This window comes from Pristiophorus japonicus, unplaced genomic scaffold, assembly GCF_044704955.1.
Source record: "Pristiophorus japonicus isolate sPriJap1 unplaced genomic scaffold, sPriJap1.hap1 HAP1_SCAFFOLD_2071, whole genome shotgun sequence".
Lineage (NCBI taxonomy): Eukaryota > Metazoa > Chordata > Chondrichthyes > Pristiophoridae > Pristiophorus > Pristiophorus japonicus.
In genome coordinates, this window is record NW_027251769.1 from 4,519 (window position 1) to 20,352 (window position 15,834).

Genomic DNA, 15,834 nt, shown 5'->3' on the forward strand with positions numbered 1-15,834 from the left:
CTCCTTCCCGCGGGCGTTCGACTAGATTTTAGAGAAAAAATACGCACCTACCTGAAGCTGCTGCCCCCGCTCGACTTTCCGATGCACAGACCTCCTCTTGCTGCGCATCGCAGCTCTTGCACATCGGGACGTGCGCAGACCTGGAGCTGGAGTCACATGGTTCTGGGCAGCCAATCAGGCATAGTATATTCTCATTCATAGTAATAGGAGTTTCGTAAGTCCGAAGCTCCTATTATTATGAATGAGAAACCCCCCATAAACATCCAAAACACTAATAAAAAATAGAAAATATACACTACATATTTAAGATGAATTTAATTTAAAGTTATTAATGTCTTATTTAAAAAAATATATTTTCCCGATTTTTAAAAAACATTTTTTTAATTATGCCTTAAAATAAACTTACCATTGTGGGGAGGGTTTTTAACAATAAAATATGTTTTCATAACTTTATTTTTATATGTTTTTGTGTGTTTTAAAAAACTTGTGCCTATAAAAGTAGGCTATGCGCCTGCTTTTTCAGGCGCAAGATTTTTGAGGACATTTGTATGAGTAAATATCGCAAATTTGCACGTACAAATGTCCTCGCTCCCGATATGCGCAAAATCGGTCAAGCCAGAAACTTGACAGATCAGAAAAGCCAGTTTTCAGCGCATGCACAATGCGCGCTGAAAGACGGCTTTTCCGATGTGTTCCCGGGTCTGTAGAAACTTCATACGGGCCCAGGGACGTCGGAATTTCAGGCCCATTATATGTGGAACAGAGTCAAAACAGAGATTGGGCATATGGCTGTCTACAGGAGCCAAACGTGTAGCTTCAGGTATACGTACTGTAACATGTGATATCTATACTTGGAATACTTGAATAGGATGTCACAAACTGAGGTCTTGTAATTAGATTCAAGAAGTTACACTGAGCAAAAGCAGATCCATACTGAAAGATTTAATTTAAAAAAATGATTTGGTTATAACAGCCAGCTTAAATCCACAGTGATTCATGGCTTCCAGCATCTCTCCCTGTAACTCACCTGGGCTACAAGTTATACATTCTGGGGTGGGGAGGGGGTGGGGGGCGGGGTGGAGTGGAAGATTTATATTATTTGCCGTACATCTACACAAATAAGTATCAAATTCCATCAACTTCGTCCAAATTCCATCAATTCCCATCCTCCATTACAAATAACTGGCCGCAATAGAGCTGCAGAGTGCGGTTTGAAGTCAATAACACTGAAGTTATACTGCAGGCTGCTCGTGAATGTGAATCTGCACTCCATCTGTCATGGTAAAACTCTATGGGAGTGATTTTCAACTTTGTTGCCTGGACTGTAACCTGGAGTAGATCACCTGCCGGTTGTAGAATCTGCCTGAATATCATTCCATTGATTCGGCCCACCAACAGCCTAGGCGGCAAGTTCGCGATTACCACTTTGTGTGTGTAACCATGAGTTACTGCAGAGTTCTGCTCACATCCACTAAAATTGTAATGTTTAGAAAGCACGGGCAGAAACATTCTTAGTCCCAAAACATTGGAAAACATTTCTGCTTAAGTTTATAAAGTGCCCGGCACTCTGATTGCTGGAATGTGGTAAGTGATGTTTCCCCAGGGATCAGTACTGGAGCCTCAGCTTTTCACCATATTTTTTTTTTACTTGGATGAAGGAATAGATAGTTGTATATTCAGGTTCACAGATGATGCACAGTAAGTTGTCTCAATGGGAGCAAGAAATTACAAAGGGACATAGACAAGACTGAGTGAGTAGGAAAAACTATGGCTGATAGCGTCCAATGTGGGAAGTGTAAGGTAATCAACTATAGATCCAAGAAAGACAAATTGGAATTTTTTTTAATGCTGAGAGACTAGAAACAATGGAAAAGCAGAGCAATTTAGGCGTCCATGTACACAAATGACTAAAAGCTAGTGCGCAAGTACAAAAAGATATTCAACAAGGCAAATTAAATCTTGCATTTTATCTCAAGAGGATTGGAATTCAAAAGTGAGGAAGTGATGCTTCAGTTGTACAGAGCCTTGGTCAGACCCCATCTGAAGGGCTGCATTCAGTTTTGCGAACTGAACCCCAGGAAAGATATATTGGTCTTGGAGACGACACAGCACAGATTCACCAGAATGACACCGGAGCCAAAAAGGTTATGAGGACAGGTTGCATAAACTTCACTTGTGTTACTTTGAGTTTAGACGGTTGAGGGTGATCTGATCAATAAAGAGATTTGATAGAGTTGACACACAGAAACAATTTCCTATGATGGGAACATCCAGAACAAGGGGTAATAATCTTAAAATTGGAACTAGGCATTTAGAAGTGAAATCAGGAGTAAAGGATAGTAGAAACCTAGAATCTGTTCCTCCAAAAGGTTGTCGATGTTGGGTTAACTGAAGGTTTAAAGACTAAGAACAATAGCTTTTTTTTTAAAAGGTAAGAATAGCAAGAGATATGTAACAAAGATGGGTAAATGGAGTTGAGGTACAGATCAGCCATGATTTAATTGAATGGCGACACAGGCTTGAGGGGCTGAATGGCCAACTCCTGTTTCTATATGGACAAATGTGGCAACTACTTTGAGTACAGCAAGATTGCATAAATTTGCAGTGAGAAGAACTGCCACTAATCTGTTTTTTAGTGCTGTTGAATGCATAAGGGATAGACCGAGTATTTGCAGGTCAGTCAGCCTAACCATGGTGGTGGCAAAATTATAGTACAAAGTTCTGAGGGATAGGATAAATCTTCATTTCGAAAGATACGGATTAATCAAGGACAGTCAGCATGGATTTGTTAAGGGAAGATCGTGGCTGACTAACTTAATTGAATTTTTTGAGAGGTAACAAGGTGGGTTGATGAGGGTAGTGCGTTTGATGTGGTGTATAAAGATTTTAGCAAGGCTTTTGATAAGGTCCCACATGGCAGACTGGTCACGAAAGTAAAAGCCTATGGGATCCAAGGCAAAGTGGCAAGTTGGATCCAAAATTGGCTCAGGGGCAGGAAGCAAAGAGCAATGGGCGATGGGTGTTTTTGTGACTGGAAGGTTGTTTCAAGTGGCATTCCACAGGCCTCAGTATTAGGTCCCTTGATTTTTGTGGTTTGGACTTAAATGTAGGGGGTATGATTAAGAAGTTTGCAGATGATACAAAAATTGGCCATGTGGTTGATAATGAAGAAAAAAAGCTATATACTGCAGGAAGATATCAATGGACTGGTCAGGAGGACAGAACAGTGGCAAATGGAATTCAATACAGAGAGGTGTGAGACATTTGGGGCGGGCTAACAAGGCAAGAGAATACACAATAAATGGTAGGACACTGAGAAGTATATAGGATCAGAGGGACCTTGGAGTGCAAGTCCACAGATCTCTGAAGATAGCAGGACAGGTACATAAGGTGGTTAACAAGGCATTTGGGATGCTTGTCTTTATTAGCTGAGGCATAGAATTTAATAGCAGGGAGGTTATGCTTGAACTGTATAAAACATTAGTTAGGCCACAGCTAGAGTACTGGCTGCAGTTCTGGTCACCTCATTACAGGAAAGATGTGATTGCATTAGAGAGGGTACAAAGGAGATTTATGAGGATGTTGCCTGGACTGGAGAATTTTAGCTATAGGAAAGATTGGATGGGCTGTTTTCTTTGGAACAGGCTGAAAGGAGACCTAATTGAGGTATATAAAATTATTAGGGGCCTAGATAGAATGGATAGGAAGGACCTATTTACCTTAGCAGAGGGATCAATAACCAGGGGGCATAGATTTAAAGTAATTAGTAGAAGGTTTAGAGGGGATTTGAGAAAAAAAAATTTCACCCAGAGGGTGATGGGGGTCTGGAACTCACTGCCTGAAAGGGTGGTAGAGGCAGAAACCCTCATCACAGTTAAAAAGTTCATGGATATGCACTTGAATTGCTGTAATCTACAAGGCTACGGACCAAGAGCTGGACAGTGGGATTGGGCTGCATCATCATAGTCAGTCCCTCGGAATCCTGAAGTGAGTTCTTTGGTGGCTGAACAGACCAATACGAGAGCCACAGACTCTGTCACAGGTGGGACAGATAACCGTTGAGGGATGGGGTGGGTGGGACTGGTTTGCCCCATGCTCTTTCCGCTGTCTGCGCTTGATTTCTGCATGCTCTCGGTGTTGAGACTCGAAGTGCTCAGCGCCCTCCCGAATGCACTTCCTCCACTTAGGGCGGTCTTGGGCCAGGGACTCCCAGGTGTCAGTGGGGATGTCTCACTTTATCAAGGAGGCTTTGAGGATGTCCTTGTAACATTTCCGCTGCCCACCTTCGTTTGCGGTGAAGGAGCTCCGAGTAGAGCACTTGCTTTGGGAGTCTCATGTCTGGCATGCGGACTATGTGGCCTGCCCAGCAGAGCTGATCGAGTGTGGTCAGTGCTTCAATGCTGGGGATGTTAACCTGAATTAAGTTGTTGATGTTGGTGCACCTGTCCTTCCAGGGGATTTGTAGGATCTTGCGGAGACATCATTGGTGATATTTCTCCAGCAACTTGAAGTGTCTACTGTACATGGTCCATGTCTGAGTCATACAGGAGGGCAGGTATTACTACAGCCCTGTAGACCATGAGCTTGGTGGCAGTTTTGAGGGCCTGGTCTTCAAACACTCTTTTCCTCAGATGGCCAAAGGCTGCACTGGCGCACTGGAGGCGGTGTTGGATCTCGTCGTCAATGCCTGCTCTTGTAGATAGGATGCTCCCGAAATATGGGAAGTGGTCCACGGTGTCCAGGGCCGCGCCATGGATCTTGATGACTGAGGGGCAGTGCTGTGTGACGAGGACAGACTGGTGGAGGATCTTTGTCTTACGAATGTTTAGCATAAGGCCCATGCTTTCATATGCCTCAGTAAATACGTCGACTATGTCCTGGAGTGCAGCCTCTGTATACATTTTGTTGGCCGGCATGAACACGGCACCAGAATAACTCACTGCTCCACTTCAAAATGTGCCACAGAATTTTTAACGTCCAACTGAACTACACAGATACAGCTGCAGTTTAATATAGTATCTGATGCAAAAGCTCGCGGGCTAGATTTTCAATATGCTGCCTGGGTGTAAAATTAACATTGTGAATTGGCTATCCATAATAGGAACTGCCTGATTTTCCTTTCTATTGAAATCAATTGAAGTGAACATTGGTCGGTTTCTATAATGGACGGTCTATCCACAACGCCAGTTTTATGTCCGGGCGGCAAGTTGAAAATCTACGCCAGTGTTTCTGGCAATGCTGCGTTACAATTTACATTATAGACCCAACTAATGGAACAGAACTTGAATCTTCAAACCTCTCACTGAAAGGCAAAAGTACTGCCAACTGAATGAAGCTGATACTTGCCAAATTAAAGTTACATTATGAGGCAGTCATGTGTTGTGGACTGGCATTTACTGTAATTTCGGAACTGGATTGAAACTGCACAGATTCAAAGACTTTCATTCTATCCATTTGGCCAGGGTTTCAGCCAATATCCTAGTGTAATCCATTCCCTACTATGTTGTCAGCACTCATTGTTCATGCAAAAAAATGTTAAAAATAAAATCACCGAGATTGACAGAAAAAATGCAAAGAGGTTAACGCTGTTCATAATATCTTGTAACAGATTTCATTTCTAAAAGGACATTGATGGTGAGAGCCCTTGCTCAACTTAACTAAAGTGACTCTGTAATGTAAAATTAACCTTCGTTCCCACTCGTGATCACTATCCAGTGACACTGGAAAGTGGGCATGTATGGATATTGGACGAGGACAGCCTTGGGCTGAGCTGTGGCATGTTCCATTGTTGAATGCCACTGCCTTTGCTCACTTGCCCAAGGGTTGGAAGCGTTTTTGGTACCCATGGAACAAAACTCCAGCATATGTCTCGGCCTTCAGAAGCTGAGATGCCATTTGTCCAATTTTTGAGGGGCGATTTCAAAACGATTTAGATGTACATTACACACAAATGTTTGTTTAGAGGTCAATGGGGTAAGATCTCCTCAGGTTGGTATGTGTTTGAGACATTTAAAGCATAGTAGGAAGATAGTCTTTGGTCAGTATTTCTAGCAATGTCATAACTAGGTCCTAATAGCAATCGGAAGAAATATTGCAATGATTGCAATGTCACTAACACAATGTAACCTGAGGAAATGCTCCCAATATGTTTTTTTCCCATTCGCCTTTGTCCTATGATGTTAGGCATTAAGCTTTTTAATGCATTTTCATTAGCACCAAATACATTTTCTGAAGGTACATGTTTCACTTGGTAAATGAAGGAAAGTTTATTGTGCTCACACATTCCTCTTGAGGCAGGCCTTAACCATTTAACACCTTAATCTTGGATTGACAACTTTGTCATCCCAGGACTCAAGCTATGATCTCATCCCTGCTTCTATGTTGGATTTAGCAATAGGCGGTAAGGAGGTTACGAAAATCGGCCGGGGTGGGGTGGTTGGAGAAATACTCATCTGACCAGAGGCTATTATTTGCAATGCAGGTATTGCTCCAGATGCAGATAGAGCCACACCCAGCTCTGACTGACTGTGTCTGAAAAAGCTGCAAGGCAGAGTTTCTTCTCGGTCTGCTCCCATCCAGTCAAGGCTGGAATCTGGTGCTGCTTTTCCGTCGATTCCGAATTTACAGGTACAAGAGCGTGCATCTGTCGCCTCGCCGTCATAATGGCAGGAATGGCAGCGTTTATCAAGAAGCAGAGGGAGCAAGCGGCGGGGATCGGCTCGTACGGGCAGCCCGTGAAATTTCTCAATCAGGATTATCAGGCGCTCCGACAACACTGTTTGGAAACAGGGAGCCTGTACTGTGACGAGTCCTTCCCTGCCTGTCCTTCCGCTTTGGGCTACAATGAACTGGGACCAAATTCATACAAAACCAGGGACGTCGAGTGGAGACGCCCAAAGGTATTACGCTTCCTTTAAAAAACATGACATGTATTGCTAATTAATTTATGACTTTGTTCTATCTTTCCTGTTACTTAACAGGACAGGTAACTCGAACTGGTTTTGTTTTACTGAATGGCAATTGCGCTTAATCGGCGCAGCCAAGAAACGCGTATCTGGGTGTGTGTGTAAATGATGTGTTGTGACATTCCTCATGAAGGAAAATATCGGGAGAATGCCATTCCTCCAAAATTGACAACCCTCAAATGGAGACATTCTCGGGCTGTTAATAGAAAAAACAAACGAGGAATTTCAAGCTCTTACAAATGCCTATGAACAAAATCCTAAATTAATACTTAAAAGGTCAAAAGCACCTGTCGACATTTGTTTTTCATTTGAACAGTTTGAGTAATGTGTATGTCATTTTGCCAGGCTCAGTTCCTGCCGAGACGCTTTGCTGGATGGCTACCTGGTGTTATAGCCCCATGTCCGAACCACACTCCATCCACTGAGGCGCTCCTTCCTGTGGTAAATGTTTCAGGAGGGGGTTGGAGCTGTCTTAGGGAGGGGCAGACCAATGGGAGCTTGACGTGTGTCACAACGGCATTATTTTTGTGGAACAAATCAGTTGAGTGGCGGCAACGTGCACTTGAAAACTATCTCGATAGCTTTGTTATAGTTATGATTTCAGGCTAAATGTCTTCATGTTCCCTGTGTCATGCACATCCCACATCTATCTGGTCCCAATCATTTGCCAGTCTTGTTCTGAGGCTGCACAAAGAGTACTTGATTAATCAATTTTGTTTAATCTATTTATGCTTTAGGTTAGCCATTTCCTCCTCCCTCTCTTGGAGGAGGGGTGTGGGGGCAAGGTGTGAAGAAACCTTGCGCAACATCTCCTCTAGCATTGCCACAGCTATAATTCCCCCTGCCCGTAATGGCTAGCACGTTTTCTTCTCCATTTTTTTCCAAAAATATACTTTTTTCATATCAAATTTTCACAATACAATGGAAAATAGTTCAGTACCTTGCGGTCAGCAATTCCATACAATTCATTTGAATGCTGACAGCAGTTCCATATAATGCACGCATGGGGACAGGCTGAGCTCGGCCTCCTCCGGTTGTGACCTCCTGCTGCACGTTTTGCATGGCTTCCTGGGAGAAAGGAGGGAGCATGTTAGTGAGAATATGCCCGTCATGGTAAGATGTGAGGTGTGGGGCAGTGAGGGTTGCCATAGTGGTGAAAGTAGGAAGTGCAGAGTGTTTGAGGAGAAGGAAATGGAGTGTGGTACAGTGATTGTAGGCGAGTGAAGGGAAGCAGGGGAGGGGAGTATTGAGAGTAGTGCGGCTGCAAGTGGTGGAGATGTGAGGAGAGAGTAATTGCTGTAAGATTCTTACCTTGACAACTATCGTGAGGTCATTGAACTTTTTCCAGCATTGCAGCCATGTCATGGGAGCTAACCTCCTCTGCAACCCCTTCCCACCGGTGATGGAAATGTTGCCTAAAGTTCCGGCTGCTTTGACGTGGCTTCAATGAAGCCCGTCGTAGAGCCAATGAATAGCGCTGGCTGCATGCCCGATTTTATAATGAGTTGTTGGCCCCAATCAGGCCAGTGCACCGTGTGCCCCGCTCTCCGCACCCGGTTTCTGGGCTTAGTTTTAAATGGGAGTTACAGTCATGCATTAGCAGTGAATTTATTCCAATGGCATTACTACTGTTCTTAATCACGATGTCACCTTCATGATAAAAGGAAAATTATTTCATGTATGTAATGTTTAAAAATGCCTGATACATTATCACAAAGAAAAAAAGTTTTGCATTTATTTTTTTGCAGACGTGAGAAATGTTGGCAAAATAAAATTTTAAAAACAGCTGTATTAATTTAATAACTATGGTCTGAACTTTTGGTATACAGACTGATGTGTACAGACAAAACTGACTGTTTTACATAGAAACATAGAAAATGGGTGCAGGAGTAGGCCATTCGGCCCTTCGAGCCTGCACCGCCATTCAATATAATCATGACTGATCATGCAACTTCAGTACCCACTCCTGCCTTCTCTCCATACCCCCTGATCCCCTTAGCCGTAAGGGCCACATCTAACTCCCTTTTGAATATATCCAACGAACTGGACTCAACAACTTTCTGTGGTAGAGAATTCTACAGGTTCACCACTCTCTGGGTGAAAAAGTTTCTCCTCATCTTGGTCCTAATATGGTTTACCCCTTATCCTTAGACTGTGACCCCTGGTTCTGGACTTCCCCAACATCGGGAACATTCTTCCTGCATCTAACCTGTCCAGTCCCGTCATAATTTTATATGTTTCTTTGAGATCCCCTCTCATTCTTCTAAATTCCAGTGAGTATAAGCCTAGCCGATCCAGTCTTTCTTCATATGTCAGTCCTGCCATCCTGGGAATTAGTCTGGTGAACCTTCGCTGCACTCCCTCAATAGCAAGCACGTCCTTCCTCAGATTAGGAGACCAAAACTGCAGACAATACTCAAGGTGTGGTCTCACCAAGGTCCTGTACAACTGCAGTAAGACCCCCCTGCTCCTATACTCAAATCCTCTCGCTATGAAGGTCAGCATGCCATTTGTTTTCCTTACTGCCTGCTGTACCTGCATGCCTACCTTCAGTGACTGATGAACCATGACACCCAGGTCTTGTTGCATTTCCCCTTTTACTAATCTGTCACCATTCAGATAATAATCTGCCTTCCTGTTTTTGCCAACAAAGTGGATAACCTCACATTTATCCACATTATACTGCATCTGCTATGCATTTGCCCATTCACCTAACCTGTCCAAGTCACCCTGCAGACTCTTGGCATCCTCCTCACAGCTCACACTGCCACCCAGCTTAGTGTCATCTGCAAACTTGGAGATATTCCATTCAATTCCTTCGTCTAAATCATTCATGTATATTGTAAATATCTGGGGTCCCAGCACTGACCCTTGCGGCACTCCACTAGTCACTGCCTGCCATTCTGAAAAGGATCTGTTTATTCCCACTCTTTGCTTCCTGTCTGCCAATCAGTTCTCTATCCACGTCATTACATTACCCCCAATACCATGTGCCTTAATTTTGCACACTAATCTCTTGTGTGGGACCTTGTCAAAAGCCTTTTGAAAGTCCAAATACACCACATCCACTGGTTTTCCCTTATCCACTCTACTAGTTACATCCTGAAAAAACTCTAGAAGATTTGTCAAGCATGATTTCCCTTTCATAAATCCATGTTGACTTGGACCGATCCTGTCACTGCTTTCCAAATGCGCTGCTATTACATCTTTAATAATTGATTCCAGCATTTTCCCCACCACCGATGTCAGGCTAACCGGTCTATAATTCCGTGTTTTCTCCCTCCTTTTTTAAAAAAGTGGCGTTACATTAGCTACCCTCCAATCCATAGGTACTGATCCAGAGTCCATGGAATTTTGGAAAATGGCCACTAATGCATCTACTATTTCTAGGGTCACTTCCTTAAGTACTCTGGGATGCAGACTATCAGGCCCTGGGGATTTATCAGTCTTCAGTCCCATCAGTTTCCCTTACACCATTTCCTGACTAATAAGGACTTCCCTCAGTTCCTCCTTCTCGCTAGACCCTCGGTCCCCTAGTATTTTCAGGAGGTTATTCGTATCTTCCTTAGTGAAGACAGAACTAAAGTATTTGTTCAATTGGTCTGCCATTTCCTTGTTCCTCATAATGAATTCACCTGATTCTGATAGCACGGTAATTATTGGGGCTAGAATGGACATGCCCTTGCAGCTTGATGCTCACCCAGATTTTAGCCTTTACCTGTGTGTATGGAAGCAAAGTTGTAGCTATGAATTTCAGTGGTTTGTTTGGCAGGGAATCAAACTCCCATGCCACCTCACTTCATTTTTCTTTCCAATAAATAAAAGTTGAGATAATTCATGTCTTTTTTTTGGGGGGGGAGCTTTGTTAATGACCTTGCTGAGTTGTACAGTTTTTTTTGAAATGGTAGTTTAGTATTCAAGAATAAAATAATGTATAATATAGGATAGTGAGGGTAGTTTACCTGACGGAGTGTACGCTACTTTACAGCCAAGCTGTTACAATATTCTATAACTGAGTATAAAACTCAAGTTCATATATTTTTAAAAAAGGTCAGGAGCCGATGTCCAGATAATGGGCCCAAGTTTCCACATGATTCGCGCCTGATTTTTAGGAGCAACTGGTGGAGAACGGACTATTTTAGAAATCGCAATTCTCCACTTTTTTTTTTCTGCAGTTCTAGTCAGGTAGAACAGTTCTAGTTTAGAACAGAATTTTTTCTTCAAAAGGGGGCGTGTCCGGCCACTGACGCCTGATTTGAAAGTTTCCACAGTGAAAATGTACTCCAAACTAAAGTAGAATGGAGCCAGTGAAGATTTTTGTAGAACTGAAAAAACCTGTTCTACACATTAAAAAATCAGGCGCAGGTTACAAATTAGGCGTCCAGAACGAGGTGGGGAGGAGGAGGAGGGGGGGGGAAGGGAACTCATTAAATTCGACAATAAATCCTTATTTATACTTCTACAAATATTATACAAATAAATCCAACCTGAATAAACATTTATAAGCCAAGAAAAGATTAAATAAACCATCTTCCTACCTGTGTGAAAGTGCTTCAGACAGGGAGAATTCTGCAGCCGTTCGTGCCGCTGAGCGGGAGGGGGAGAGAGAGAGAGAGAGAGAGAGAGGAGAGAGGGGAGGGGGGAGGGGAGGGGGGGGGAGAGAGAGAGAGAGAGAGAGAGAGAGGAGAGAGGGGAGGGGGGGGGGAGGAGAGAGAGAGAGAGAGAGAGAGAGGGGAGGGGGGGGGGAGGAGAGAGAGAGAGAGAGAGAGAGAGAGAGAGAGAGAGAGAGAGAGAGAGAGAGGGGGGGGGTCGGGTCGGGGAACAGGAGCGCGGGTCGGGTCAGTTGGGGGGGGGGAGCGGGTCTCGGGGTGGGGGGGGGAGAGCGGGTGTCGGGTCGGGTCGGGGGGGAGCGGGTGACGGGTCGGCGGGGGAGGGGGGAAAGAGAGAGGGTCGGGGAACAGGAGCGCGGGTCGGGTCGGATCAGTCGGGGCGGGGGGGGGGAGCGGGTGTCGGGTCGGCGGGGGGGGAGGGTGGGTCGGGTCGGGGAACAAGAGCGCGGGTCGGGTCAGTCGGGGGGGCGGGGAGCGGGTCTCGAGTCGGGGCGGGGGGGGGAGCGGGTGTCGGGGCAGGGGGGGGGAGCGGGTGTCGGGTCGGGTCCGGAGGCAGGGGGGTGGCGGGGAGCGGGGAGCGAGTGTCGGGTCTGCTCGGGGGGGAGCAGGAGCTGGCCGTGGGAGGAGCCTTATTCACGCAGCCCCAGTGAGGCCATTCAGCCAGGGCTAGGGGCTGCGTGCTTCGGGCCCCTCCCACACAGTTCGGCGCCTGGAGCTACTGCACTTGCGTGCCCACTGTAGCGCGCATGTGCAGAGGTCCCGGCACTGTTTTCAGCGCAGGGACCTGGCTCCGCCCCCCCCCACAGCTCGTGCTGGCTGCGCCGAGGGCCAGAGGACCTGTAAGTAGGTGGAGAATACCGAGGATTTTTTTAGGCGCCGTTTTAGGCGCGGAAAACGGGCGCCCAGCTCAGAGGGGCGCCCGTTTTTTTTCTTGTGGAAACTTGGGCCCAATGTTTCTGATGCCATACAATGGCACAGAATCCAGTCTTATGGGATGTCTGTCACCTATCTCTCTCATCTCCTGCAGCCCTACAACCCCTCGAGATCTCTGCATTCCTCCTACTCTGAACTCTTGACCATCCTCGATTTTAATCGCTCTGCCATTGGTGACTGTGCCTTCAGCTGCCAAGGCCCTATATGGTCTAAACCTCACCGCCTCTCTACCTCTCTTGCCTCCTTTAAGACGCTCCTTAAAACCTGCCATCTGCCCTAATATCTCCTTATGAGGCTCAGTGTCAAATTTTATTTGATAACACTCCTGTGAACCGCCTTGGGACATTTTACTCTGTCAAAGGTGCTATATAAATGCAAGTTGTTGCTGATTGTAAGTTTCCCGTGTGAAATGAGTTGCCACTACCCTTTCATTTTTTCATCTTGTTTTGCCCCAGGAAATAAAGGCACAGTCCTTTCTCCATTTATCTATATGTTTTTTTTTTATTATTTCAGGATCTGTGCTCCAACCCTGAGTTTATTGTTGGAGGAGCGTCACGCACGGACATCTGCCAGGGGGCGCTGGGTAAGTAACAAGAGACTTTTGCAAAGGGTTCTTTTGGAAAGCATAAGTTGCATGGAATGTACAGCACATTCGGTCCAACTGGCTGTGCTGGTGTTTATGCTCCACACAAGCCTCCTCCCACCCTCCTTCATCTAACTCTATCAGCATAACCTTCTATTCCTTTCTTCCTCATGTGTTTATCTAACTTCCCCTTAAATATATCTATGCTATTCGCCTCAAGTACTTGTGTTAGCGAGTTCCATATTCTCACCACTCACTGGGTAAAGGAGTTTCGCTATCGGATTGTGGTGTCTCCTGATAATTGGGTGATTGCAAGATGAACAATTGCAAGGTGGCCATCTTTTTCTCCAAAACTGGGCAGGAGCATAATTGGAGCAAGGCCTGAGGTGGAATCATATTCTTGGGTCTGATGTTTTCTTTTCTAATTATATAAATGCATTGAAAATATTAAAAATATTAATAACTATTAATGCTGCCACATCGTAAGTGGAAAAACAACTTGCTGTGAGTTTTTTAAATTGACTTTTGATTTCTGCTTTAAATTTAGACATTTTTAGCCAGCTTAGAGTTGTAGATTACAACACAGCAACTGGCCTTATGTCGTTGTACTGGATTTGTGTAACACTTTTTTTTAAATTCAGAAAATGTTGCACTCAGTACTGGTAGTGCTACGGTTTATTGTGGGTTAGTAAAACAAGCCTGAAACCTCAAGCCCTTCCTCCTACTCTCTGTGATTGAACGTAACAAATGGTGGCGTTCTGTAATGATCAAGTGCTAAAGTGGATAAGCTCGTTTTGCAGAAGTCACCCAATAAAATCCAAGTTTATCAGACCTAGAAAAAAACAGGTTGCCACTAGTTTTACTTTTGAGTTAGTTATCCAGAAATGTCCAAAATGTGAATCAAGCACACAGTCTGCATTTTATTAAAAAAAGTCCTTTCTTCTATTGTCTGAAGAATAGGCTTTAATAGGCTTTAGTTTTCGATATCCTTGCCGTGTCCTCCCTCCTGTGTGATTGTGGATTTGGCAACAGAAGGGAGCGGCTGCAAGAGAGGGCGTGGGAAATGTGACAAATAGAAAAGGCACTTACTTCATTTTAAAAAAAATCTTAGCATCTATTTGTGCAGTTTAAATGAGGCTTACATTGATTTGGCTCCTTTTGGCGCAGTTGAAATAAGGAGCAAAAAAAAAGGATGGGGAGGAAGTGTACATACAACATATGAAAATGCATACATTATACATTACCATGGGGACAGTTTCCTCCTCTCCCACTTTAGCACCTCATTTACAAATTACACTAAATTTAAACTAAACAAATAAGACTGATTTGAATGTTGTTGGTACAGCTGGTAGTGAAATGTCAACTTTGTGAAGTTTAGAATGAAGAAGCTCAATGCCCTCAAAATAAAGATTGCTTGGAACACAGTACTTATTATCTCACTAACCGTGAGTTTATATTTAGTCTCATTTTGTCAGTGCAAACAAAGAAACTGAAGATTCCATTTTACTGTAGTCCTCGGTTGTCAGTTGTATCATTCTTTGCAAAGTTGGGAATATTGCCATGGGGGAAGAGTACTTTCAATTTAAAGTGCTTGATTTCCTCCCAAAGAAAAACTGGTTAGACACAAGAAATGTAAACGACTGTCATGAGCCCAATTGGATTATACAATTGGAGAAAGTAGTTTCATGAAGACCAGTACTGATAAATCCCATGGGTCCATCACTGCTCAGTGCTATTTATCTCAGTGAAGATCAGCATCTTTCCCACACCTGGCTATTGATCCGAGTGCTGAAATGTATAAACCTGTTTAACTTGTAGTGTTCTAAGGAGAAAGTGTTCTTGGTTCTCATTTAAAAGATCAACATATTTTGTATTTCACCAGTGAATTTCCTTTAGCCTTGATCATTGAAGGAAATGGTGGACTGGATGTTCCTCTGCATTCCTGTTTGTTTTTGAGGTGATAAATGGGACTGTAATTCCTACCACTTCAAAACTGCTGGTCTAATGTTGCACCAGATGTATCATCACAAAAGAAATCACCAGACTCCTTTAAGCCTGCCCCATTGCATTTAATTGGTCTCAAGTGGGTATGGTTCGCTTGCCTGACCCAATTGTCCCCAAAATCCATCCTAAAACTGCCCCAAGTAATGACTGCCAGTGGTAAGATATTCCTGAGGTGAATACTACATCGAGATAGTCATTTTGTTTGCAACTGAAGGTTAGTGTTATTTTGTCTGCTTGAAATCGAGGAAGACATGCTTCCACTCTAACAGTGAGTTCTCAGGTGACTGTACAGTCCAATACTAAGTAATAACCCACTGAGTGGCAGGTTTGATGCTGGACCTTTAATTTCATAAGAGAACCTGTTTATTACAACCATCAGTCATTTGGGACACCTAAAATTAATACATACATTGTAAAACTTAAAAGGGAATCCCACATTTCCAAAATCCAGATTTTTCCGGTGAGTGGCCTTAGCCTGAGGACATTAAGAACAAAGAAACTTCTTTGATTTTTTTTTTACTCTATTCACTTCATTATATAGAACCCAACTCTTTCAGCCAAATGATACTATATTTTTAACTCCTACACAACAAATGTAACTTTCTTTTATTTTTTTATATGTGCTATATTAGCATATATAAAGTGATCATATTGACAAAACTAGATGAAGGGCCAAGGCCCATATTGCAGAATTACACCAAGGCTAGAAAAAGTAGGAGAAAAGATGAAACAAAAACAG

The 15,834-nt window shown here is 43.8% G+C and overlaps 1 protein-coding gene across 1 annotated transcript; it reads left to right on the plus strand.

Annotated features, from left to right (window-relative positions):
* Positions 1-6,508: 6,508 nt before the first annotated feature.
* LOC139244970 (calpain-2 catalytic subunit-like) lies at positions 6,509-13,091 on the plus strand (the record flags this gene model as incomplete). Its single annotated transcript, XM_070871071.1, has 2 exons — positions 6,509-6,899; positions 13,022-13,091. Coding segments are annotated over exons 1-2 (307 nt in total), but the record flags the coding sequence as incomplete, so codon positions are not given.
* Between the last annotated feature and the right edge of the window lie 2,743 nt (positions 13,092-15,834).